At 47.9% G+C, this 27232-nt stretch overlaps 1 protein-coding gene across 1 annotated transcript in view; it reads left to right on the forward strand.

Moving 5' to 3' along the window:
* The first annotated feature begins 1177 nt into the window (after positions 1 to 1177).
* The window catches only part of LOC149337764 (uncharacterized), a 36551-nt gene continuing 10496 nt past the window's right edge, over positions 1178 to 27232 (forward strand). Inside the window, exons 1-2 of the mRNA XM_089553509.1 lie at positions 1178 to 2448; positions 14844 to 14942. Of these exons, the coding sequence (XP_089409635.1) occupies positions 2442 to 2448; positions 14844 to 14942 (106 nt within the window). The 5' untranslated portion in view covers positions 1178 to 2441. The remainder of the gene's footprint in view (positions 2449 to 14843; positions 14943 to 27232) is intronic.

Below are 27232 nucleotides of genomic sequence, written 5' to 3' on the forward strand. Positions count from 1 at the left end.
ACAGATGTGCGGGTTGTAAGGCATCACACGCGAGCGTGGTGTCCAAGCCTTCTCTAGCAAGGACACAGATGAGCGGTAGAAGTAGAAATTAAAACATGGCCGGGGCACTCACACGTGCTTTACGTCATGGCGCAGGGGCGTCAGAGGGTGGGAGAAACTGAGAGAGGTGGTGACGGGGAGGCGCGGCTACCGCCGCTTATTCGTTGTTCTCGGCCAGCGTCCGCTTCGGCGGACGCGGTAGTTGCGACGCGCGTCTTTTTTCTTTTCTTCCATCTTATCCTCTAAAGGGACACTTAGGAGAAATTGAAGTTGGCTTGTATCGGCAGAATACCAGCTCCTGATTACAAAAACGCCACTCATACTGACAACAAAGCTCTTGTAACGTAGAAAAGAGCAAGAACCAAAATACAGGTATCGCCGCCACAGGCCAAACTCGCAAGTACAAGCGTGAAAAGCAGTGTTGCTAGAACAACTCTATGACTCGAGATGCAACAAATCACTGAAGCGCAGCCAATGCACCCGCAAATCTCCTTGACGTCCTTCTTGATGGAACAGCGCAAAACATCGGGACAAGAGACAAGCGCTGACTTACAACTGGTTTTTATTTCGAAGAAACATTGCTTCTTATACCTTCTTCACCCTCTCCAAAAAGCACATGCGTCGCAACCATATCGTTCAAGCGTCCACAAAAAAGCATAAGACAAATAATCACAGATATTTATAATCACATTTTTAACATGTCAAATTCTTTCTTAGTCAAAGCAACAGACGGCGAGCTGACACAATCGTCGCCCAGACTTGCTATCGAAGCTGCCTCGATTATTTCCATGACTAACTCCAGTTAGTCAGGGAAATAATCGAGGCAGCTTCGATAGCAAGTCTGGGCGACGATTGTGTCAGCACGCCGTCTGTTGCTTTGACTAAGAAAGAATTTGACATGTTAAAAATGTGATTATAAATATCTGTGATTATTTGTCTTATGCTTTTTTGTGGACGCTTGAACGATATGGTTGCGACGCATGTGCTTTTTGGAGAGGGTGAAGAAGGTATAAGAAGCAATGTTTCTTCGAAATAAAAACCAGTTGTAAGTCAGCGCTTGTCTCTTGTCCCGATGTTTTGCGCTGTTCCATCAAGAATGAATAACCAACATGCCCAAGCTGCGGTCCTGGTCCTTGACGTCGCCAGATGGCGCCACGTGCCCGGCAGCTACGCGCGCGCCTGCAGCATCGGGACCAATAAGCGCCTGCTCACCGGCGTTAGGGGGGCTCCTGGTATTCCGCTAGCGGTAACAAGGTACACGGTATGCTACAGGTGTCTATTTGCGAGAACTTCGTTGACGACTTCGAGAACGAGATCCATCCTAACGCTGGCAAAAGGCCAGTGCAAACGTAAGCGAAGCGACTGTAGCGACGGCCGCAATAGCCGATAGATGCCTTCAACGTTCGGCCGGCGGTAGCTTTCGTTTCGGCTGCTGCTAGGCCGCACTGCTGGTGGCCAGAAATCACGGAGCCTGCGTTACGTCATGTGCACGTCATGTTTCACGTCACTTAGTCCTGTGTCGTCATAGGAGAATCCAAAGTTTGAATCAGAGCGGCAGGAAAAACTTTTTCAACTTCGAATCCAAATTTCTGAGAAATAAATGCATCTTTCGCTGCCGGTCAAGTGGCAACAAAGCCATGACATGCCGAACTATCGGATTTTGCTATAAAAAAATATTAATAGTGCTCTCCTCACTGTCCCTTTAAGTCTCCTCTGTCTGCACGTGGCAGCGGTGGTGGCTCGGCTTGAGCCAGTTGGCAGGACTGTGCAATTTTCTTTTCATCCTTCTCTCAGTCGCAACAACAACAAGAAACTGGTAGAAGCAGCCGTGTGTCAAGTTTGTGCGGCTTTGTGCTTGCATCCCCCGTTATGCGTAGAAACTTGGAGGCATCCGGAGTTTTGTATACGACAGGACGACCAGGTCGTCAATGCACTAGATCAGTTAAAACCTTGTGGACTAATCCAAGCTACTACCCGAAAGACTTTTATTTCTTAATGCTTCCGGGATTTTTCGCTCACGGCCAGCGCACCCGACGCTGACACCGGCTTTTCTGCGACACGGGGGCCCTTAACGCTTTCGCGTTAAAGGAAATTTACACCATCGAAACGCGGCCGCCGTGTCTGGCGCCCTGACCCGACACCCCCTTGACTAAGCACTAAGCCACCGCGGTTGCCGCTGACGCGAACAGAAAGACAGGGAGAGACGCGAGGAGGTGATTACCTACCTTTGCCGTTGCCATAGCAACGCCATGCATGCGAAGAGCGAGAGCGCTGAACGCGACGCTGTGACGCCACTTTGAAAGACTCCGTCGACCTCATCAATTGTCCAGCGGCGGAGGAGGAGAACTCGTTACGTTTCTGTCAAGCGAAGACGACTGCAGTGCAAGCGAAGACTGCAGGCAATGAGCGGTGAGGGTTTCCTCTGGTTTCAACACCTAACTCTGTGTGAGCGATTTACCGTGCTAAAATTCATAGAGCGAGCAACGCTCCCGCTAGCGGAAATCGTGGTTTTATCAGTTCTTGCATATTAATAAACGCCGGTTCCTGGAAGCACGTTGTTACGAAGCATGGTGCCCAAATGCACTGACCTAGAACGCGGTTCTGGTTAGGTACTACTATTCCGCGTATTGCATCGAGGTTGTACAGTGCCCTTTCGGCGATCGAGCTGCGCGAGCCATATGTTTGGCACCGACTTTAGCCTCAATATTTGGTCTGCTTCGTCACCGAGTGCAGGTGTCACGATGGAGTGGTTCGCCGGACCGGCGTTACATCTTATAGAGCTAGTGAAAGATTCTGCTGCCAGCACATTTCTCAGTGTCATTACGGTAGGGTGCCGTCAGCGCGGCTTCTTCCTCCGACCTAGGCATCGCGTTCGGATGTTTTCTTGCTTTCGCGCGCACCCGAAGGCTACTGTCCAACTGCTATTCCATTCAAGATCTGGCAGTCACTGTCAATAACCAGCCAACGCAGGAGGGGTGGGAGGCAGCTCTGACCAGCTCGGACGAAACGAGTCAAAAAGAACTCATGGAAATGGCGCGGATAGCAGCCTACGCCAATGGGGTTCCGGACTGAGAGCTCCACCCGCCGCTACAACCTCCTAAAAATTTCATTAAAATATTTTCATCATCATCATCAAGATCTGGAAGGCACAGCGGTTCGAACGCAGCGCTACAACGCGTGCTGGAACTCGGCTGGTTCGCGGGTTGAGTCACGAGCACATGCAAAATTAGGTGTTTTTGAGGAAAGGAAATGGCGCAGTAACTGTCTCTCTCCTCGGTGGACATAGCCGCGGCATCATGAAAAGGAGAAGGTGGTATTGAGAGGAGAGAAAGGTGTCGTAATGGAGGGCTCCGGAACACGACCGATGATGATGAAATTTGCGGTCTAGAGTTTTAACGCGAGAGCGTTACGGGCCCCGTGTCGCAGAAAAGCCGGTGTCGGCGTCGGGGGCGTTGGCCCTGAGCGAAAAATCCCAGAATAATTGATAAATAAAACCGAGTAGGAAATTGGTCGAGTTGGGGAATCGAAGCACGGCCGCCGGAGTCCGAGACGAGTGCGCTAACCGCTCCGCCATGCCAGCTTTTTCCTTTATTGCCTGGGTTTTGCAAAGAAAATTGGACAATACAAACAATCAACAAAAAAACACTAAACGCTATGTACATACGACTTGTGGTCAGCCAGCATGAATCTGGTTTGGTTTGGTTTATTGGGTTTAACGTCCCAAAGCAACTGAGGCTATGAGAGACGCCGTAGTGAAGGGCTCCGGAAATTTCGACTACCTGGGGTTCTTTAACGTGCACTGACATCGCACAGCACACGGGCCTCTAGAATTTCGCCTTCAAGAAATTCAGCTGCCGCGGCTGGGATCGAACCCGCGTCTTTCGGGTCAGCAGCCGAGCGCCGTAACCGCTGAGCCACCGCGGCGGGGTAGCATGAATCTGGCTTCGTCTAATTAAAATTCAGGCAATGTACAGAGCGGCTCTAGTTTTGGGAGCCACTCCGGAGGGTCCGCAGCGGCCTTCTGAATGGCCAGGAACATGTCCATATTTTCGCGAAAGTAAATCCTGGCAGGTCTTGCGTCTCGGTCACAATGGTAGCCTGCCATTCTGGAGCGCCATATACAGTGGAGGCCTGTCAGCATTATTAAGTCGAAAGGCACCCCATCCTCATTTTCAACAGATAAGTACCGAATGCCGTACGGGCCTAGCGGAAATTATTTCTTTAAGGTACGCTGCAACACATCCCAAAAATAAACCCCTTCCCAACAGTGTAAAAAAACATGCTCTATTGTTCGATGGTTTGGAATGAACATCGGCGCGGTCTAGTGAATACGGTATCTTATTTCACTCCCATCTTCCACCCGCCGCAGTGCTCAGTGGTAATGGCGCTCCGCTGCTGGCCCGAAAGACGCGGGTGGGATTCCGGCCGCGGCGGCCGAATTTCGGTGGTGGCGAAATTCTAGAGACCCGTGTGCTATGCGATGTCAGTGCACGTTAAAGAACCCCGGGTGGTCGAAATTTCCGGAGCCCTTACTACGGCGTCCGTCATAGCCTGAGCCGCTCTGGTACGTTAAACACCAATAAATAAATAAATAAATCACGCCCAGTGCACGTTAAAGAACCCCAGGTGGTCGAAATTTCCGGAGCCCTCCACTACGGCGTCTCTCATAGCCTTAGTCGCTTTGGGACGTTAAACCCCATAAAACCAAACCAAACCAAACCATCTTCCTTCCATGAAGGCACGGTTCAGGCGTCCACCGAGATATGTGAGACAGATACTGCGCCATTTCCTTTCCTCAAGAAAAATTCATTGGGCACTTTGTGCACCTAAAGCGCGGTAAGGCGAAAGCCTTAAGCGCAGTTTTGCTGCTTGTGTCAGTGATGTGTGTTTAAGATGTTAAGCTTCGCCTCTAAGAGTAGAACGCGACAGAGTCTTGCAACGCTGTCAGGGAGTCCAGAGAACGCCATCGCCCATTCGGCCGTATGTCATGCTTGAGAGAGAAAGAGAGAAAAAACTTTATTGTACAAGGAATTCGGGGCACGCCCTAGGGTCCCCGCACGACCCCACTGCACTCAAGTGTTTATGTTCCTAAGGTCCATAACACTGGCAGCCCGGCCGGTTGCGATGGTCTGCACGGCCGGGTCCTCCGAGCGCAGCAGGGTCTCCCAATCCTCCCAGGTCTTGAAGTTCTCTAGGTCCCGCGGGGGAGGGTCTGCCGGGCAGAGGGAAAGGATGTGGAGGGAAGAGGCGAAGGGTTCTGGGCATAGGGCGCATGCTGGAGTGGGGAAGGAGGGATGATAGTGGGCTAGGGTAAGGGGTGAGGGCAGAGAGTGTGTCTGTAGTCTGCGCCAGAGCGTTGCGTGTTTGTTAAGGCGAAAGCCTTTAATGCCCCATCGTTGTAAGCAGCAGTTGTCGACAGAAAATTTCACGCTTTTCAATTGGTCGAAACGGCCGTGACGTCACAGTGCGCGAATTTCAAACGGGGCCAATTGTACTTTGCCTAGTAACCATGGCAGGAAGAGGAAGAGGACGGAGCTGTGCTGACGTGTCTCGCATGGGCTCCCGCCTCGAAGCCTCTTTTCGGCAGAAAGAGTCAGCCTTCGGGCTCGAATATTTTGGACCACATCCGGGCCATTGTCCAGTGCCTGCTGAAGCCGGATTTTGCCAATCTACGGACACCTAGGCATATTGCCGGCTGACTGCCGGCCTAGCCCTCGAGCTCGACCTAGCTCGTCACCTCTCCGCCGGGAACTGAGCTCCCAGGGACCTGCAAAGATGGAGTATGCCGTGGAAGGCGAGAAAATATCAGCGTCGGAGCTCGAGGACGGAAAATGGGAAACCATTCTTCGGTACCGCGACCGACAACGAGGCCTGAAGAATAAAGGGCCCGCATCAACCGACGACGAGCCTGCGCAGGGGCACGGCCAAGGCAAGTCTAATTCCAATTTTCCATCGCGAAAGAACGGGAAAAAGCTACTTGCACTCAGCAAGAAAGCACTTCTCCGGCGCTTACCGACCGATGACTACAAAATCGTCTGCCGACCACAAGGTTGGAATCTGAGGGACTTTGCGCCCGGACTACTACTCTTCTGCGCCTGCGAGGTGTCCAGGCTGCCGTATGATACGGTGAAGAATGAAGACATTATCAGAGTCAATACGGCCAACAACACCTTCACGCTATGCACGCCCGATCGTCAACGGGCGACTGCATACGCCAAGATTGAAAAACTGAACCTCCAAGGTCAAACCTACAACGTTACGTCGTACGTGGCGGCGCCCGAAGACTCGGTAAAAGGGGTCATTTACAACGCCTACGCGGGAGACTCGCCCGAAGCGGTTCGCCAAGGCTTCGGAAACAGAAACGAAGGAATAGAAGTTGTGGATGCCCGAAGGATCGGACAGTCCAGAACAATACAAATCACCTTTTTTGGAAAGAAGCTACCCAGCCAAGTAATCTATCAGTGCGGCGTCTTTCGGGTCCACCCCTTCAGGGAGCAACATGAAGTATGCTACAACTGCAGGAGGGTAGGACACCGGGCCGACGTCTGCTACAAACCTACAACGAACCTTTGCCGCCGCTGCGGAGAAAATCACTCGCCTCCACCTGAGGGAGAACAGCCAACCTGCCAACCCGTCTGCATCGTCTGCAACGGGGGCCACAACACAGGCAGCCGGAACTGCAAATTCCGGCTGATCAACAGGAACAAACAAGGAACGCCCCATGGCAACCAGGCACCCAAGCAAGGGGACAACGACTCATCACTACACGGACACCAATCTAGGCCCAGGAAGAAGGAACAGGGTGCTACCGGAAAAGGAGGCAGCCACAGCCGGAACAACTTCAGCTCCTTCCCGCCCCTGGGGAACCCTGCAGGGAACGACAAGCGAAGCTCGAGCCGCGGACGCAGCGATAGCCGCTCCAACAAAAAGGTGAGCTGGCCAGCAGAGGCCTCCCAATCTATTGACGCTCGAGAGAAGGAGTTTCAGATACAACTACAATCCCGAGACAGAGAAATTGCCAGCCTTAAAAAAGAGTTGGCTGACATTAAACGCCTGTTACAAGCGCATCAGGTACAGAATGCCACTGCGGCTAGAACGCCACCCACCGCGTCCCAGGCTTCGACCAATAGTGCGATGGAAACAGACGCCATTTGCCACACTCCCTCCACCGCGTCCCAGTCTTCGGCTCATAACGCGACGGACACAGACGCCAGAATAGCAACTAAAAGACCGCTTCCTACAAAAGAAGGCGAGGAATCCAAACGAAAGGCCGAGGCTTCGGAAGCCGACACCCCGCAGCCGTCGAAAGCGCCTACCAAACTCAGGGCAGACATCAATACTCTGTCAGAGAGAACTAGCGCTATATCAACAGAACAAGCAACCTTCCAAGGCCTCGTTACTACCAAATTTGCAGAGATAGATATTCGCTTTGCAACACTAGAGGGACAGATATCCCAAATAGCCACGTGCATGCAGCAAATAATGGATAGGCTTACAACTATCGAGGCCCGCCTACCCCCCATCTTGGATCTGTCCACGACGCCACAACCATCTATAACCCAACATGGCACAACGCCAAAAATTTGAAATTTGGCAATGGAACTGCAGAGGCTTCCGCCGCAAGCGGGCCCACTTGCAGCTCCACATCCAACAAGCACCGTCTGTTACAACCCCAGACGTGATTGCATTGCAAGAAGCTAGCGGCAGGGCTACACTGCCAGGCTATAAAGCATATCTGCCACCTCATTATGATACTAGTAGCGCAGCCGGCTCCTTCACAGCCACTCTGGTGCATAGAAATATCACCGCAATTCAACATTTTATAAATGATTCGGAAGAAGATTACACCCTACTTGAAATAGTACCAAGGCAAAAAGGAGACTCAAATCTCTTCATCCTTAATGTATACAACCCGCCCAGAAACAAAGGCAATGGACTCCCACACTTGTTGATAAACACAGTAAAGCTGGCTGCTAGGGCTCAACTAATAATTGTGGGAGACTTCAACGCTCAACACCCAGCATGGGGATATACCAAAGCAACTCTGAAAGGGAACCTGCTCTGGCAAATCATACAGTCACTAGGGCTCACAACGCTAAACAACCCGAGCGACCACACACGCATGGGTAACAGTGTATGTGTCGACACATCTCCAGACCTATCCCTCTCTAAAAACGTCAAGGACGCAAAGTGGGTCAACACCGGGCAAAACCTTGGTAGTGATCATTTCATCCTTAGCATCACCTTCCCCACGACAAAACTTAAAAACAAAGCAAAAGAAATACGAACCACGGATTGGGACAAGTTCAGGCAACTTCGCGACAAAACAGCTCCAAAGGAGATCTCTAACCTTAGCGACTGGGTTATCTCCCTGAATGAGGATGTCAGCTCCACTAGCGTTGCGGTGCCAGTTGAGAAGGAGGAGCAGATTGCAGACTCAAAGCTGCTACACCTGTGGCAGGCACAAAAAGGCCTCCAAAAACGCTGGAAGAAGCAAAAACACAACAAGCGACTACGCAAAAAGATCGCTGAAATCGAGAGGCGAATCGAGGAACATACACTTACTCTCCAAAAACAACAATGGAACCAAATATGTGAAAGCGTCAATGGGCAGCTCGGAAATAAGAAGACATGGCATCTTCTAAGACACCTGCTCGACCCAGAACAAACACGTCCCGTGCAACAAAGTCAACTGTACAGACTCATACATAAATATGAGGGTACACCTGAAGACCTAATCAAAGAGCTAACAGAACGTTATCTAAACACGGATGATGGTACCACTCAACCAGACTACCGGGGGACTCCTAATCCAAATTTAGACGCAGACATCACAGACGCAGAGGTCTGGTACGCAATTGGAAAACTGCGGACAACATCTGCGGCAGGACCAGACAAAGTAACAAATAAGACTCTCAGGAACTTAGACGCAACGTCGATCGCGGCGGTTACAGACCTTATGAACAAATAATGGCATGCAGGCAACATACCACCAGAGTGGAAACACGCGAAAATCACTTTTATTCCTAAAGCGGGTAAGAAACTCAGCACTGAGAATCTACGCCCAATTTCATTAACATCATGCCTAGGCAAACTCATGGAGCATGTCATCCTCAATAGGCTCCAAAACTATGCGGAGGACATGAACCTCCTACCTGAAACAATGTTAGGATTCAGGGCCCAACTATCTACCCAGGACATACTCTTGCAGCTTAACAAGGACATAATTGAAGCTGACGAGGGAACAGGAACGAAAGCAATATTGGGTTTAGACCTTGTTAAAGCTTTCGACAACGTCACCCACAAAGCCATTTTGACAAACTTGTCAGAAATCAACCCCGGAGAAAGGACGTACAACTACATCCGATCCTTCCTCACTAACAGAACAGCAGTGATAACGGTCGGAACAATAGAGTCTGCCCCAATCACACTAGGAAGTAAAGGAACGACACAGGGCTCCGTCCTGTCCCCTTTCCTTTTTAACCTCTCCCTCATCAAAATTCCCCCCAAACTGGCACAAATACCAGACCTACATCACACGTTCTATGCAGATGACATCACACTTTGGGTAACCAAAGGATGCGAAGGCTACATAGAAGACACACTCCAAGCAGCAGTGGACATCATTGAGGCATGCGCATGGGAATCCGGCCTCACTTGTTCTGAGCAAAAATCTGAACTCTTCGTGATCCGTCGTAAACAAAGAGGTAGGCGTACCACGACATCCCCCCCGCAAATAAACGTCTATGTTAATGGACGATCTGTCAAAGAGGTACAGACCATGAGGATACTGGGGTTGTATTTACAAACAAATGGAAAGAATACTGACACACTCACTAAGCTAAAACGCACGGTAGAAGCGACGGCGCGATTAATCCGCCGCATAGCTAACCGCAGACAAGGGGTGAGGGAAAGAGATTTATGCCGACTAGTGCAGGCCTTTGCGCTAAGCAGGATACTCTATGCCACCCCTTAGCTCAAATTTTCGAAAGCAGAAAAGGACAAATTGGATAGTATGATACGGCAGGCCTATAAGGCTGCGTTAGGACTCCCACTAAATGCCTCAACTGAAAGGCTTATGAGGTTAGGAATACATAACACCTACAATGAACTGAAAGAAGCCCATTTAATGGCTCAAACAGCGCGATTAGCCAATTCCAGAACTGGCTGGAGTATTCTTACCAGGCTCGGAATTAACTTTCAACCTACGAATAACGATGCTAAAGTAGATTTACCCCGCGACTATAGGACGGCCCTACTAATCAAACCACTCCCCAAAAACATGCACCCCTTACACCATGAGGGTAGAAGACAAGCAAGAGCCAAAGCCTTACATAACAAATACAGACAGTGCGCTGGAACACTTTATGTAGATGCGGCAGAATACAAAAATACCAATGCCTTTGCAATTGTGGTTGTGAACGAGAATGGTGACCACATCGTCTCGGCGACAATCAAAACGAAATCCTCTGAAACGGCAGAAGAGGCGGCTATAGCCCTCGCCCTAGCGCATACCGAAGGGAGCATCATCTTCAGCGATTCCAAAATGGGTATCAATAATTTCGCTAAAGGGCGAATTACAAACACCTCCCTTAGAATCCTTAACGCAACCAAATTCTCACCAAATTATTCCGAATTGATATGGGTCCCAGCCCATTCGGGGAATCCGGGGAACGAGGCAGCCCACAATAAAGCCCGAGGTTTCGTCGACCGGGCAGTGGATGAGTCTGGCTCCCTGAATTTCACGAAGGACTCCATGATCACATATCATGATCTCACCAATCATTTTAAACTAGAGAGGAGAATTTTCCCCCCTCCAGACAAAAGACTTACTAAAGAACAAGAGGTTACGTGGCGTCGTCTACAGACGAGATCGATAAGCACCCCATCACTCCTCGCGCACATTTATCCAGATCTTTACAACCCAAACTGCAAACACTGTGGCCACCGTGCTACCTACGATCACATCCTGTGGGACTGCAAAATAGAGCCACCTCCGGGTGATCTAGTTACAGCTCCTTCTCTCGAGCGGTGGGAGACCGTGCTGGCTAGCTCTGACCCCAGAACGCAAGTTTTGGCGGTGGAGTGGGCTGACAAAGTCGTCGAGGGCTATGTACTCTCGACCACTTAACGCGACCTCTTGCCAAGCTCTTCCCGGCGAATAAAATGTTTTACAATCAATAGTAACCATGCAGCCAATTGAAGGGATCGTATAGGGATGCTCCAAGTAGTGGGACTGAGCTTAGTTAATTGCTTACTTAACCAATTAGCCTAATTAACCTTTCTAGTCATACCAGATAAACAAATAAAAACGAGTAGGAAATTGGTCGAGCTCGGGAATCGAACCCCGGTCTTCTGAGTGCGAAACGAGCATGCCATCCACTCCGCCATGCCAGCTCGATCGTTTGGAAAGAACTAAGGCGCGTCTAGTGAATACGGTGTCTTCGCTCACTCTCATCCTCCTCCCTTCCCTTCCGGCGACGTTTAGGTGTCCACCGAGATATGAGAGACAGATACATTTCCTTTCCTCAAAAACCAATTTACCAACGAGCGAGGCGTAGAACCGAATGCGCGATGGCGTTCTATGGACTCCCTGGCAGCGTTGCAAGACGCTGTCGCGTTCCACTCTTAGAGGCGAAGCTTAACATCTTAACCACACATCAGTGACCACACTTAAGGTAAAAAAAGTGCCCCCTTGAATTTGACGGATGTCCACCGAGATATGTGAGACAGTTCTTTCCTCAAATACAATTTTCATTTCCTTCATTACGGGCCCTCTTTGTCTTCTTTCACTCCCACTTCGTCCCTTCCTCTACGGTACTGTTCAGGTGTCCACCGAGATGACACAATTTCTGCGCCATTTTCTTTCCTCAAAAAGCGTTGTGTTCAAAGGGCAAGGCATCGCGCCGAACTGGTGGTGGCGTTCCGTGGACTCCCTGGCAGCGCTACAACACGCTGTCGCGTTCCACTCCTAAAGGCGAAGCTTAAACGTAATTAATTAGCAGTTAATTAGTATTCAGGCATTAATCAGTAATTAACCATTAATTAATGATTTGTCATCACTTAGTAATTAGCACTCGATTATATGTGACGCCACCAGTTCCACTGAAGCAGTCGAAGTGGTGCAGAAAACGCTTTCGCCTCTACGCACTTTAGACAGCCAAAGTGCCCCTTGAATTTTTATCTAGGGAGGGGTGGGGCGGGGGGTAGAGCTGGCGTGAGGCTCTGTAGGCCTGCGTCAGCTCGCTGAATGAGTGCATGCGCTCCATCGTGAACCCCTGATCCGAGGGCACCTGAGCCGGGTTTAAAGAACATCGGACTAAAAGGTTGGCGGCCTCGTTTCCGGGATTCCCGAAGTGCGCGGGCACCCATATCAGCTCCACTTGGCGGGGCGGGGGTGCATCGGGCGAGTCTAGTATGCCAAAAGCAGGGACATGGACTCGGCCTCGAGCAAAATTTAGAATCGCAGTTTTAGAATCACTTAAAATGTACCGGGCTTCCGTGCGGGTGATAGCAAGTGCAATGGCGGCTTCCTCTGCAGCTTCTGGGGAGGTGTCTGGAGGGAGAGGTAGTGTGAGAAGGGCGGACAAAGAGGAGTCCACCACAGCTGCTGTCGCTTCATCACCCGTGCAGGCAGCGTCCACCCATACGGCGTCCGGCTCGGGGCCGTACGCTCGATGGAGTGCCTTCGCACGGGCTCTGCGGCGCTGCTCATGGTGGGACGGGTGCATATTTCTCGGGAGCGGCCTGATGAGGAGCTCCTGGTGAAAGAGTCGTGGGATGGCGAGGAGGGTTGGGTCGTTGGCCGGTGTTCTGATTCCGAGGGAGTCCAGGATATACCGACCTGTGGAGGTTTGTGTGAGCCTGATGTATTGGGCCTGTCGGTGGGCCTCCACCAGTTCCCCGATCGTGTTGTGGAGGCCCAGGCCTAGTAATCTGTCTATGGGTGTGTTGAGGGGAAGATGAAGTGCTACCTTGAATGCCTTGCGAATCAAAGCATCCAAAGCATTTATGTCATGTTTGGATAGTTGTAAGTATGGGGTAGTGTACAGCACACGGCTGAGGACAAAGGCATGAATGAGGCGACATAGGTCACGCTCCTTCATGCCTCTGTGATGTCCCGAAACCCTTCGGATGAGGTGCTATATCGCGCCTACAACCTGCTTGAGTTTCTTGACGGTGGTGGTGTTTTTGCCATCGTTCTGGATGTGCAGACCCAATACACGGAGGGTGCCAACCTCAGGTACCGGGTCACCATTCAGTTCAATGACAATGGGGAAGCGGGGACAGCGGTGGTTCTTAGGACGGATGAGTAGCAGTTCGGACTTCTTTGGGGAGCAAGACAGTCCGATGGTCCATGCATAATTTTGGGTGTGTGGCTGCTTCCTGTAAGGTGTTCTCTATGCCGCCGTCACTGCCGTGGGTGGTCCACAGGGTGATATCGTCGGCATAAAGAGTGTGCTTCAGCTGGGGAATAGTGGCCGATTTTCGGGCGAGGGGGATGAGGGTAATGTTAAAGAGAAAGGGGGAAAGGACGGACCCTTGAGGGGTGCCGATACTCTGAAGCATGTAGGAGGGGGAAGACAAAGGGCCGAAGTGTATCTCAGCTGTGCGGTCAGTGAGGAATGCTTGAATGTAGGCATACGTGCGCACACCCACATTCAATGGGGATAGGGCAGTCATGATCGCCTGATGTCCAATGCGATCAAAAGCTTTGGAAAGATCCAAAGCTGACTGCCTTGGTGTGACCTGGAAGAAGCGGGTCAAAAAGGTCGTGTGTGAGTTGCAGCATGGCGTCCTGTGCGGATAGATGGGGGCGTAATCCCACCATGCTATGCGGGTAAAGATTGTTGTCCGCCATGTGACTTGTGAGTCTCGCTAACACAACATGCTCGAGGAGCTTCCCGAGGCATGAGGTTAGCGAAATAGGGCGAAGGTTTTGGATGGTAAGTGGTTTGTTGTGTTTGGTTATGAATATTACCTTCGCGTGGCGCCACGACTGCGGGAGGATACCCTCCCTCCAGAACTGGTTGAAGTATTTCGTAATCTGGGTGATCGATCGGTCGTCCAGATTACGGAGCATGGAGTTTGTGATTTGGTCTGCACCAGGTGCAGAGTTGGCGCGGAGAATCAGGAGGGCCGCTCTGACTTCCGTCTCCGTGATGTCGGTGTCGAGTGTGGGATTTGCTTGTCCTATGTAGTGGGGTAAAGGTGTGGGGGCGCCTGGAGAGGTGTACATGGTTTGAAGTGTGTGTAGGAGGGTGTCGGGATTGTCAATGTGTTCGTGTGCGAGGCGTGTCACGTGGTGTTTTGTCGCTGATTTGGTGTGTGTGGGGTCAATGAGGTATCGGAGGAGTTGCCATGAGCGTTTGCCGGACAGGTTTCCTGCGATTCCGTCACATATTTGTCCCCAGTTGGACCGGCAGAGCTCCTCAGAGTGTTGTTGAATTTGTGTCTGCAGCGCGGCCAGCCGCTTTTTAAGTGCCCTGTTAAGTTTGTTGCCTTTCCAGCGTTCCAGGAGGCTGTGATAAGCCTCCCAGAGGTGGGCTGGGCGTGTGTCGAGTGTAGGGGTTTCGGTTGTAGTTTCAATGTGTCGCGTGTTGTGGTGAACGTCATGCGTGAGTGATTGCACCCATGCGTCGATGTCCGCGATGGGAGTGTCTTGGAGGGCGGTGCGTACAGCGCGAAAGGCATCCCAGTTAATGAGTTTGTGTGTTTTATTTGCGTGATGGGGTGGTTTTTATGGGACAGTGATTTGTATAATGTAATGATCACTGCCCAGTGTATGTTGTGTTCTGTTCCAGGTAACGCCGTGGATGCAGCGGCTCAGCGTCAGGTCCGGACTGGTGTCCATGCTGACACTGTTGCCGATCCTCGCAGGCGTCTGAAACGTGTTGTGCACAGTGAGTTGGAGGTTCTGCAGGAGCAGCCACAGGCTGCGACCTCGATGTGTCGTGGTTGTGTATCCCCAGTCAGTATGCTGACTGTTGAAGTCCCCGCCGATGAGCAGGGGATGTTTCCCTGCTAGATGATGTAGGTCTCGCAGAAGTGATTCTAGCGAGGCCATCGGCTGGGAGGGGCGGTGGTATATGTTTGCTATAAATATAGAAGGAAGTGAATGTGTGTGATGTATAAGTTCAGTGATCACGCAGGGCGTCTCAGACGTGATGTGATGAGTTTTGTAGGTGAGGCTGCGGTGGACGAGTGTGGACGCCCTGGGTGTGTTAGTGGTATCTGAATGTGTAGATGTGTAGCTGGGGAGGGTTGCCCGGTGTGCAGTCTCCTGTAGAAGTAGTATGTGGGGCATGGGTGTGATGGTGGGAAGAAGAAGCTGCAGAGGCGCGCGCTTTGCCCGGAAGCCGCGGCAGTTCCAGGTTAAAATGGGGAGATAATTAGTGTTCCCCCCCGCCATATTGGATGTTGGGGGGATTGAGGATGGTAGTAAGACGTGTGTCAATTGGTATGTGTTGTTCAGGAAAGGTGGCTTGTGCTTGCGGAGGTAGGATGGGGGTATGGACGCTATGCTCACCAAGATGATGGAACTCTTGGAAAATAATCTTACCCATCGCTTCACCCAGCTTCATGCTTGACGGTATATTGCTTTTTGAGGAAAAGAAATTAATATCTCTCGCATATTTCGGTGGACACCTCATCCTCGCCGTAGGGGAAAGGAGGAGGGTTGGAGTGAACAAAGACGCCCTATCAGCTAGAGGCGCCTTTGTTCATTCCAAACCATCGAGCTGGCATGGCGAAGTGGTTAGCGTGTTTGTCTCGCACGCCAGAGGCCCTGGTTCGATTCCCCAACTCGACCAATTTCCTACACCGTTTTATTAAGGCCTTTAATGCCTTATACTGTCGTGACCAAGACGTGTTAGCAAATGTGTCCGCGTTTCGGATGCATGCTTTTTATGGGTCTATTCCAATCAATAGCCAATGCATACTTAGTCGGTTGTAATCGAAAGACATCGGAACAAATGAATTTCATGATTACATAATTGTACTTAATGACCAAATGACTAATTGGTAATTAGTTGAGAAGTGGCTTGTGGGACTGTGTACTGCGCCTGCACCATAACTAACAGTAAATAATTAGTGTACTAGTTAAGGTCACGTTAACTATCACTTACCATACATTAACTAGTATCACGAAATGTGCAAGTCATGCTTAACTATCATTAGCCATCATTAATAGGTTGTCGTTTCTAGGCGTTTCATAGACATTGTGTCGAATATTCTAGACAGTTCCATCCCTTGATAGGTGAGTGACAGGACATGATGGATGGCATTACAACAATGGTAAAGACTAACTAGACTAATTAACCTTTCTAGTCAGACCACGTAAATAAATAAAACCGATCACGAAATTGGTCGAGTTGGGGAATCGAACCTTGGTTTCCGGAGTGCGAGACGAACACGCTAACCACTCCGCCATGCCAGCTCGATTCTTTACAATGGACAGAGAGGCGTCTGGCTAACACGGAGTCTTCCTTCTCTCCCATTTTCCTCCCATCCCTTACGGCGTGGTTCAGGAGTCCACCGAGATGTGCGAGAGAGATTTTTTTTTTATTTATTCATACTGTTAACCCTCTGCATGAGGGTCATTACAGGGAGGGAAACATATACAGACACAAGTGCAATTCTCTTCGCTAAAAAAAAGAAACACTCATATGCACAGAATTACAGATTTGCACAGCAATCTTCCAGGAACGCGTTCACACCTATCACAAATTTGTCTACATCTGTTTGGTCCACAACGTCACTTGGTAGTTGATTCCAAATTTCTACAGCATCGGGAAAAAAGGAGTAGCGATAGACATCAGTACGTGTAATAATAGGTTGTAATACCTTACTGTGATTTTTCCGAGGGCAACGCTTCAGGGGAGGTGCAACATAGTGATGTTTATTAACTTTGACTTTATCATTCATTATCAGAAAAAAAAGTTTCAATTTTTGCTTTAGTCTTCTTACTTCTAGTGATTCTAGCTGACACTCTTTTAGCATTGCTGTGACTGAATCAGTGCGGCGGTATTTAGAGCATATAAAACGTGCTGACATCCTTTGCAATCTTTCTAGTTTCCGTTTTAAACCCTTTTGATGAGGACTCCACACTGCACTTGCGTACTCTATTATTGGCCGCACGAACGTCTTGTACGCAATCAATTTAATTTCTCTAGTCGCATTCGGCAACTTCCTCCTCAGGAAACAGACCTTCTGGTAGGCTTTTAAATAGACATTTTCAATATGGGTGCGCCAGTCAAGATTATTTGTTAATGTCACTCCCAAGTACTTGAAACACTTTACTTGATCTAAGGAATTTTCACCGATATTGTATCGAAACATCATAACATTCTGCTTCCTTGTTACTTGCATGTAATTAGATTTTTGGTAGTTTATTTCCATACCCCATTTCAGGCACCACGAGTTTAACGACTGAAGACATCTATTTATGTTCATCTGATCTGCCGGGGAAGCCACAGGAGAGTAAATTAAACAATCATCGGCAAAAAGTTTCATTCTGACAGGCGATTCGACGATAGCAGAAATATCATTTATATACAATAAAAACAAAAGCGGACCTAAAACGGAGCCCTGTGGCACCCCCGACAGAACTTCACGCCTATTCGATACTGCACTTTCTATTTTGACGACTTGACAGCGGTTACTTAGATAGGCCTGAATCCATAGTACTATATTTTCAGCGATTCCTAATCTGCGTAGTTTAAAAAGAAGCTTATGATGCGGAACTTTATCGAAAGCCTTCGAGAAGTCTACACAGACCACATCTACCTGCTGACGTTCATCTATAGCCTTGCAAAAGTCGTTCACTGTTTCAATTAACTGCGTCACTGTCGAAAGGCCGGTCCGAAAACCATGCTGAAATGGACACAATAGGTCATTTATTTCTAAAAAATGAAGGATGTGTTTAGCTATTATGTGTTCAAAAACCTTGCAACATACGGAAGTGAGTGAAACTGGCCTGTAGTTTTTTACAAGAAGTCGATTACCGCCTTTAAATACTGGAACTACTATTGCGCTGCGCCAGTCACGAGGTAAAGAATGATCCCGCAATGACTTTTCAATTAAAATTTGCAAATAATATGATAATCACTCAGCATACCGTTTAAGGAATTCCGTCGGTATTTCATCGGGACCGCTCGATTTCTTCGGGTCCAGAGACAGCAGCTGCTGACAGATGCCCTCCCTATTGATGCAAATCTCGTGCATTGAGTATGGCAACGTGTAAATTGTTGTATGATCACTCTCAATGTCATTATCATCCCTACTGAAGACCGACTGGAAGAAATCATTAAACAGATTTGCAATATCGGTTTTATCAGTCACCTCATCGTTCCCATTCATTACCTGTGTGATTGCGTTCTTTTTCGCTGAAAAATATCGCCAGAACTTTTGTGGTCAGCTTGTGAGAAAATTAGTCAGTGTTGTATTGAAGAAAGTTTTTTTCGAATCCAATAACACTGTTTTGAGCTTCTTTTTGATGTTTGAAAGTTCTGTCGCTCTATTTTTTTGCTTTCGTAGCCTTTTTACCTTGCGCTTTAACTGAATGATCTCTCTAGTAATCCAAGGATTGAGCTGCTTCGATTTCTTTGAGCGAGTGGGAACAAACTTATCAATGCAATAGTTTAGTGTGTCCTTAAAACGTTGCCACAATTCCTCGACACTTTCATGGTGTGATGATGTTGCAAACTGATTCAAGTTTTCTTCTAAGACGTCTAAGATAGACGTATCGTCTGCCCGGCTGTAGTCTTTGACCTGTATTAAAACATGCGATTTTTTGCGGACTTGTGTGTTCAACCGCACATTCAAACAGATCATCTTGTGGTCAGATAAACCCGGCTTGACAGATATAGTGTGGTCTGCCACTTTAGGGGATAAGAAAACCAATCCTGGCAACATGCTACATTATCAGCTGACGAGGACACCTACATAAAGCACTCGGATTTCACCGCCCCCTTGGGCCACGGCACTGCTCACGAAATGCCTCGCCACTCACCGTTCCTGCTGTTCCAGGTTGGTTATTACGAGTGTTCTTGTTACCGTGATGATGATGTCTGTCTTGTAGCAGTGTCGTGGCCACCCCATATTCTGAAACGTTTCCGCTCGGCGGCAGTGTACATTTGGCGCATTTTGGTCCTGGGTGGGGACGTTGAAACAAACCCAGGCCCTATGACGAAGGGCCAAGAAGAAAAGCTCGAACTGGTATATGAAACTGTTCAAAGGCTTGAGATGAACCACACGAATATCCTCGAAAGTGTTAACAAGATTCTTACAATTCATATTGGCTTGCAAAATGAAATGAAGACTTTAAATGATCGTGTGCATGAACTTGAACTTAAAATCGAGTCTATTCCAGTTCTTCAAAGTGACTTACTGTCTTTAGCTACCCGTGTGCAGGAACTGGAACTTAAAAAACAGTCAGTGCCTACCACAGTATCTGCCACGAGTTGTACACACGATGTATCCAACATTCAAGTAAAACTTGACGACCTGGAAAATCGTTCCCGCCGGTCTAACATTCTTTTTTATGGTGTTCAGGACACTGATGAGTCTGAAACTTGGGAAGACTCTGAGCGTCTTGTGAACGAATTCTGTTCTAGCAAACTTGGTATCACGTTGTCTTCCTTAGCCCGTGCTCACCGCATAGGCCGTTTTTCTCAGGAAAAAAAGAGACCCATTATTGCAAAGCTGTTCAACGAAAAAGAAGTCGAAACACTTATGAGTAAGGGCTATAAACTCAAAAATACCGATTTCAGCATTTCGCGAGATTACTCGAAAACGGTTCGTGAGAAACGCAGCCAACTGTGGAAGTATGCCAAATCAGTAAAAAAAGAAGGTGACAAGGTCCGTTTGTCTTTTGATAAACTGCTTATCAATGGTGTCTCGTATTTCTGGGATGATCAAACCAGTAGCGCAGTGCGCGTGTCCCTTGCCTGACGCATCCCTTCCAGTTCTCGTAAAGTGGCTGGCAAACCACCCGGGCGGCCAAACGCGCAGCGTTGCTCCAATTACGATGTCAGTTTTCTGTACACTAACATAAGGAGTGTTCTTTCTAAAAACGTAGCTCTTTCTTCTTTAATTGATTCATGCTGCTCCTCGGTCATCGCGCTTACCGAGACTTGGTTAAATGACATGGTTCCTGATGATGTCATTTTCGCCTGTGACTCCGAATTCAACATATTTCGTTGTGACCGCACGGGCCGTAGAGGTGGCGGTGTCCTTCTGGCTGTCAGTAAAGTGCTCACTGCTGTGCCTATCGAGGTCACGTCGTACATAGAATCGGTATGGGTTCGGTTGAGTTGTGGTCCCACGGTCGCCATCATTGGCGTCATTTACCGCCCTCCGGACATGAATTCTTCATTCGCAAGTCAGTTTTCTAATTTACTAAGCGATCTTACTTGTCGTTTTCCGAATTCAAGCTTACTTTTACTTGGTGACTTTAACTTTCCGGCTATTAACTGGTCGTCTTTAACAGCTCCTGCCAATGACCCCGAAGCTCAGGCTTTCCTCCAGTCCTGTCTCGATTTCTCTTTGCAACAACTTATTTCTGAACCTACGCGTCGTTCCGCCACTACAGCCAATATTCTCGATCTTATCTTGACAAGTGATCCTTACCTTTGCTCCAACATTGCGCTCTTAGAAGGCCTTTCCGACCATTCCATAATCACGGGTAACCTGAATTTTGTGCCCCATAAAAAGGTAACTCGTACTAAACAAATAAGGTGCTACAACCGAGCAAACTTCGGCGAAATAAACGCTCAGTTGTCAGTCTTTGCTGATCATTTTCTTCACGATTTTTCGTCACGCTCCGTGGAAACAAACTGGAACCTGTTCAGCGTGAAACTTGCTACTCTCATTGACAGATTCATACCCGTCATCAGTATCCCCTGCACTAACACAGCACCTTGGTTTAATAGGCATCTACGTCGCCTTAATAACAAGAAAAAGCGTCTTTACAGACAAGCCGACAAGAACAGACACTCCGAATCTTGGCAACGGTACAAATTATGTGATAAGGAATATCAGTCTGAGTTGATATCTGCACGTAGGCACTTCTTCACACATGATCTACCGGCAATGCTAACAAACAATCCACGGAAGTTCTGGCAGATAATAAACCCCGCTAATCATCCTGACATTACTCTTACTAACGCGGAAGGCAGCAGTGTTCCAGTGGCCGAATGCGCCGAACTTTTCAATAACGCATTCACATCCGTTTTTACCCGTGAAGATCTCCCTCTACCTCCTGTTTCTGTCAGCACTTCTAATACATCAATGTCCGAAATATTTATCAGTGAGACCGGTATCTTATCCTTACTAGAGAAGCTTAAAACAACATCAGCATCAGATCACCTTGGCTTTAATAACAAAATACTCAAAAATTCATCTGATGGTATTCATCGCATCTTGTCCGCTATTTTTTCACAATCTCTATCATCAGGCGTGATTCCGCTGGACTGGCGCCTAGCTAAAGTTGTGCCAATTTTCAAGTCTGGCGATCGTTCCTCACCACTAAATTACCGACCCATTTCATTAACTAGCACTGTTTGCAAACTTCTTGAACACGTAATTCACTCGCAGGTAATTAACTATCTTGAAGAACATAACATTATCTTTAAATATCAACATGGGTTCCGTAAAGGCTACTCTTGCGAAACGCAACTTGCCGGATTCATTCAAGACATACATTCATCGATTGATGCTGGCATTCAAGTAGACTCCATATTTCTTGATTTTTCTAAAGCTTTCGACAGAGTACCTCACAACCGGTTATTAATGAAACTAGCACTGCTTAATATTCACCCTCTTGTCATTGCATGGGTTAAAGATTTTCTGTTTTCCAGGTCTCAATTTACAACTGTCAATAACCACAATTCGTCTTTCAGCCAAGTACACTCTGGCGTCCCACAAGGAAGTGTGCTTGGCCCCTTACTTTTCCTAATATTTATCAACGATTTACCGGATTCCATTTCTTCCCATATCAGACTTTTTGCTGATGATTGTGTAATTTATCGCAAAATTTATTCTAACACCGATTGCCAATCCCTTCAATCTGACCTGGATTCAGTAACAGCATGGTGCTCAACCTGGCTTATGCAACTTAATCATTCAAAAACTAAATTGATGTCTTTTACTAACCGAATGTCTCGAATTCAAACAGCATACTCCTTAAATAATAGCTCACTCGAGCTAGTCACCACGTATAAGTACTTAGGACTTCACCTTCATTCAGACTTAGCATGGAACCACCATATTAACCTTATGCTTGCATCTGCTAATCGGTCATTAGGTCTTTTAAAACATAACCTAAAGCATGCTCCTCCTCACCTCCGTGCTCATGCCTATACCACTCTAATTCGACCTAAAATTGAATATGCCTCGGCTATTTGGGACCCTTACCAATCTTACCTAATAAATAACATTGAATCATTGCAGAACCGCGCCGTTCGTTTTATTTACTCCGATTATTCACGTAACACCAGCGTCACAGCCTTAAAGAAACGCGCAGGTCTCCAGGATTTATGTCTCCGCCGTAAAATTGCACGACTGTCACTTTTTCATAAACTTTATCATCATCCATCACTTCATAACGACTTTTTTTCTTTGCCTACTTCGATTTTTGACCGCCGCGATCATCCCTTTAAAGTTAGACGCTTCACGTGCAGGACATTTATCTATGCGCATTCATTCTTACCACGCACAATATCTGACTGGAACACTCTGCCTTCACATATCGCAACCACCACTGATCCTGATAAATATTTTAAACTTATATCTTCAATAACTACTGCTTAACTCTTCGCATACATTGTTATTTTCTTTGTTCATGGCTTCCTTTTTTGCAGGGTTTGTTACTAAAAAGATTCATTGTATTAGTGTTCTGTTTGTATAATTTTAATAATGCAGTAATCTTCGTTCTTTGCCGCGCTGCCATTCTTTTGATTCTTTTGCTTACTTATATGTCATGCAAAGTGTCTTATTTGTGCCTTTGATTGATTCTTTTGCTTACTTATTTCATACAGTGTGTCTTATTTGTGCTTTTGTTGTTTGTTTTATATTTGTGGTTTTTTTTTATTCTGTTCAATTGCCTGTGCCCCCCCCCCCCCTATGTAATACCCTCTCGAGGGCCTTTAGGGGTATTCTGTATAAATAAATAAATAAAAAGTCCAACAATGACTGGGACCTTGATGTAACCCTTGTAAAATCCTTTACTATTTGCTTAAGGTTATGAGTAAACATAATTTCCATTACTTTATTCGCACTGCTTATTTCTACATTACCTGTTGACAAAGTTTCCCAATTAATATGTGGCAAATTGAAGTCGCCAGCCATTATCAGTCTGGTGTTCTTATTTACATGAGAGTTAAGGAACAAAAGCAATTCATCCAAAAATTCAGGAGATGTAGAAGGCGGCCTGTACACAACACCTACTAAATGTACAAGGTTCCCACAAGAAACCTTGCACCACACCATTTCAGAAAGGCTGCAGTTAAGAGCGACTGCAGATACTGTGCTTTTCATAACAATAGCCACCCCCCCTCCTTTAGAATTTCTATCCCATCTAAAAACATGGTAGCCTGGTGGGAAAATGCTATCGTTACTAATTCCCTCATGTAACCAGGTCTCGGTTATTAACAATAAGTCAGGGTTCTCGAAAATTAGCAAATGTTCTAATTCAGTTGTTTTGTTTGCTACACTACGGGCGTTTAACAGAATAATTCTGAGCTATATTTGCGAGCAATCGCTATGATCATCAGAATCTGCAGTTGATTTGGCCGGGGATAGCGAACTATGACCAGCAGACTCATCGTTAACTTTGGGTCGTCCTATCTTATCTTGGTGGGTTCGGTACAGACAACGTTCTTGTCGTTCATGATCCCATGCGTAAATGGTGTTGTTAATCTTAAGTTTATCATGTATCAGTTTGACCTTTGTTCCGTTATCTCTTTCGGCTTTACTACTTTGCCACAGTTTTTTTCTTACTGCTACTGTGTCCTTCGCATAGTCTGGGCTTACACTTATCGGGCCGCCTTTCAACTTCCCGCAATTCTTAAATATCAACTCTCTTTCTCTAGAGTCGAAAAAGTGCATAATGACAGGTCTATGGCTACCAGTTTTTTTCTTGCCTATACGATGAATTCTGTCTATAGTTTTCGCCTGAACGCCCAATTTTTCATTAAATATCTTCTGAACCACAGCTTCCCTCAGATCGGAATCTGATTCGTCTTTTGCTTCTTTGACACCAAAAACCAAAAGATTATTACTTCTGCTCCTGTTCTCGTATTCAGTCAACTTATCTGCCTGCTGACGAACAAGGGTCTCTAAAGTTTGCATTCGTTTGTTCATTTCTTCGATAATATCAAGAAATCCAGTCATCCTATCGCATTTTGCATTAAGTTCGGTCATTTCTGTTATCAGTTTATCTATTTTAGCATCCGATGTGGCCTGGTTTTCTAGAATTAACTGCAACATTTCAGCAGTCTTTGGCCCCGGGTTTTCCTCAATATCACCAGAAACCAACAAAGACAATAACATAGACCAAGTGTCACTCAAAACAGTCAAAGCAGTCAACAATCTTCCAGGGCACGGCAGAACTAACAGAAAGCGGTTGTCACTCCTAACACTTCCAATATTAGTCAAATAACGAACCTGTAACAGCAGGATCGGTGGCTTAGACATGTTGCCGGTTGTCCAGGTGCCGTGCCCTCTGAATGCTCCGGCGTCGCGCAGTTCCTTTTGTAGGCTAGCCACTGGTGACGTCACTGTCATCGACGAAAGACGCCCCTTGAACAGGTTATTGCCGATATCGCTGTCGTGATGGGTCGCGTAGAAAAATGGTGTTTCATCCGTTCCACAGGTGGAAATGCTTGCGGCAACAATCCACGGCAGGACCTGTAACAGCAGGATCGGTGGCTTAGACATGTTGCCGGTTGTCCAGGTGCCGTGCCCTACATTTTCTTTCCTCAAAAAACCACTTTATCGTCGGGCAAGGCGTAGAGTCGAATGGGCGATGGCGTTCTGTGGACTTCCTGGCAGCGTTGCAAGACGCTGTCGCGTTCCACTCTTAGAGGTTAAGATTAACATCTTAACCACACATCAGCGACAGAGCGAACAACACTGCGCTTAATGCTTTTGCCTCACTGCACTTTAGATCAACAAAGTGCCCCAGAATTTTTATTGCGAAAGCAATACTACGCTAATGAACGGCCTTCTTAACTGCGGCCGGTAGCCACATTTGACCTTTAGAATGACGTCTGACGTCGTCCCGAAGCGGTGGCCGGTAGCCACGCGTGACATTTAGAATGACCTATGACGTCATGCCATGTCTAGTGACGTCATAAAGTGACGTCATACAAAGGTGAGAGATGGGCTACCAAGTCGAGTCGTCGCGCAGCGGCGGCCGGTAGCCACGCGTGACCTGTAGACGCGGCGCACTGCGATCCTTCTTTAGACGCGGCGCGCCGCGTTCCTTCCGTTAGAGGCGCTGCGCCCGCTTTCGCAACCCACCAGGCTTAACCAAAGCTAAGCCCCCGCTAATTTTTTATGCGGAGCATATATTGCTAGAGCTCCCACTCACGCCGTCGCCGTGGGACCCCACGTGACACCATGACGTCACACCACGTGACATCGGATGAGAGAGCCGGCCTCCACCTCGCGCCGTCGCCGTAGGACCGCTAGCCGTCACGCCACGTGACACCGTGACGTCACACCACGTGACATCGGATGAGAGAGCCGGCCTCCACCTCGCGCCGTCGCCGTGGAACCCCTAGCCGTCACACCCGCGCATTCCCGCGCATTTCGAACGCGCGTTCACACTCGGTGTAGGTGAAACGCTCGCTCCACCGGGCAGGTAGCCGCGGCTTCCGTGGCAATCCATACGCTCACCCAACGCGCGTCTCGGGGTTAGTCGGCGTTCCGCTGTAGCCATGCCGTTGTCTTCCCCCACGACGAAGGCTTCTAGTGGTTGCATTAAAATGACCAAGTATTCAACCAAGGAAAGCCATGTATTACCAAGCCTAGCCACTAATATGCTTCGCATTCCCCAGGCTTAGCCAAGCTGAGCCTCAGCAATTTTTATATATGTGGTCTGAGTAGAAAGGTTAATTAGGCTGATTGGTGTTTGCTATTGCTCTAATGCCATCCATCATGTCCTGTCACTGACCTGTCAAGTGATCGAACTCTCTATAATGTTCCACACAATAGATATGAAACGTCTAACTATTAATGATGGTTAACAATAGTTAAGAATGACTTGCACATTTCGTGATACTAGTTAACGTATGGTTAGCGATAGTTCACATGACTTTAACTAGTGCACTGATTAGTGTTAGTTATGGTACAGGCGCAGTACAGTCCCACAAGTGACTTCTTAACTACTACTGATTACCAATTAGTCATTTGGTCATTTAGTACCATTATATAATCATGAAATCCACATCATGTTCAGATGTCTCTCGATTACACCCGATTAAGTATCGATTGGCTATTGATTGACATATGCCCATATAAGGTATGCATCCGAAACGCGAAAAGCGACCGTGCCTTCCGCACGACGACGCAGAGCGTCCGAGAAGCATCTCTAACTGCTGGAAGGCATGGACAAGCCGTCCTGCTTGGGGCCACGAAAGGTGACGCACTGCGCGAAGCACGGCTAGGGTGCCTGGATGCCCGCTCGCCTGCGCTGGCCATCGAGGCACCCTAAGCACGGTGCGCGTGCAGGCTACGTGGCGCCCGGCGCTTTTCCGAGGGCGAAGCAGAGGCTGCTGTCGCTGCGAAAAAGCGTTACAATCTGGTCATCTCGTGAGGAGGAGGATAATCTTTGTTTAATGATAAATTTAGAACCTTCCCGGTAGGGTTGTTCTATCCAAGAGCCCTTTGGCCTCACCTCCAGAATAAAGTTAGTCTATAAGTACTTACCTAGAGTTGCGCGTTTGTGTTCCCTTAGGCGCTCACGCCTCTATTGGCTGAACGCGATCACATGGTTGAAAAGCAATCCATGCATTGCGGAGAAGCGAACTCCTTTGCATGGTTTAGCGCTCGACCGTTGCTGACAGACGATCCATTCGTACATCTACTGTTATCGTGCTTTGCGGCATTTTATTTTGTCCGGGCTAGTGCTCCTGTTCACTCAAAATGATGTTTTCTTATCAATATTTTCGCTATTTGATCACAAGTG

Source organism: Amblyomma mixtum, chromosome 7 (assembly GCF_055824585.1).
Source record: "Amblyomma mixtum isolate Tamu chromosome 7, ASM5582458v1, whole genome shotgun sequence".
Classification (NCBI taxonomy): Eukaryota; Metazoa; Arthropoda; class Arachnida; order Ixodida; family Ixodidae; genus Amblyomma; species Amblyomma mixtum.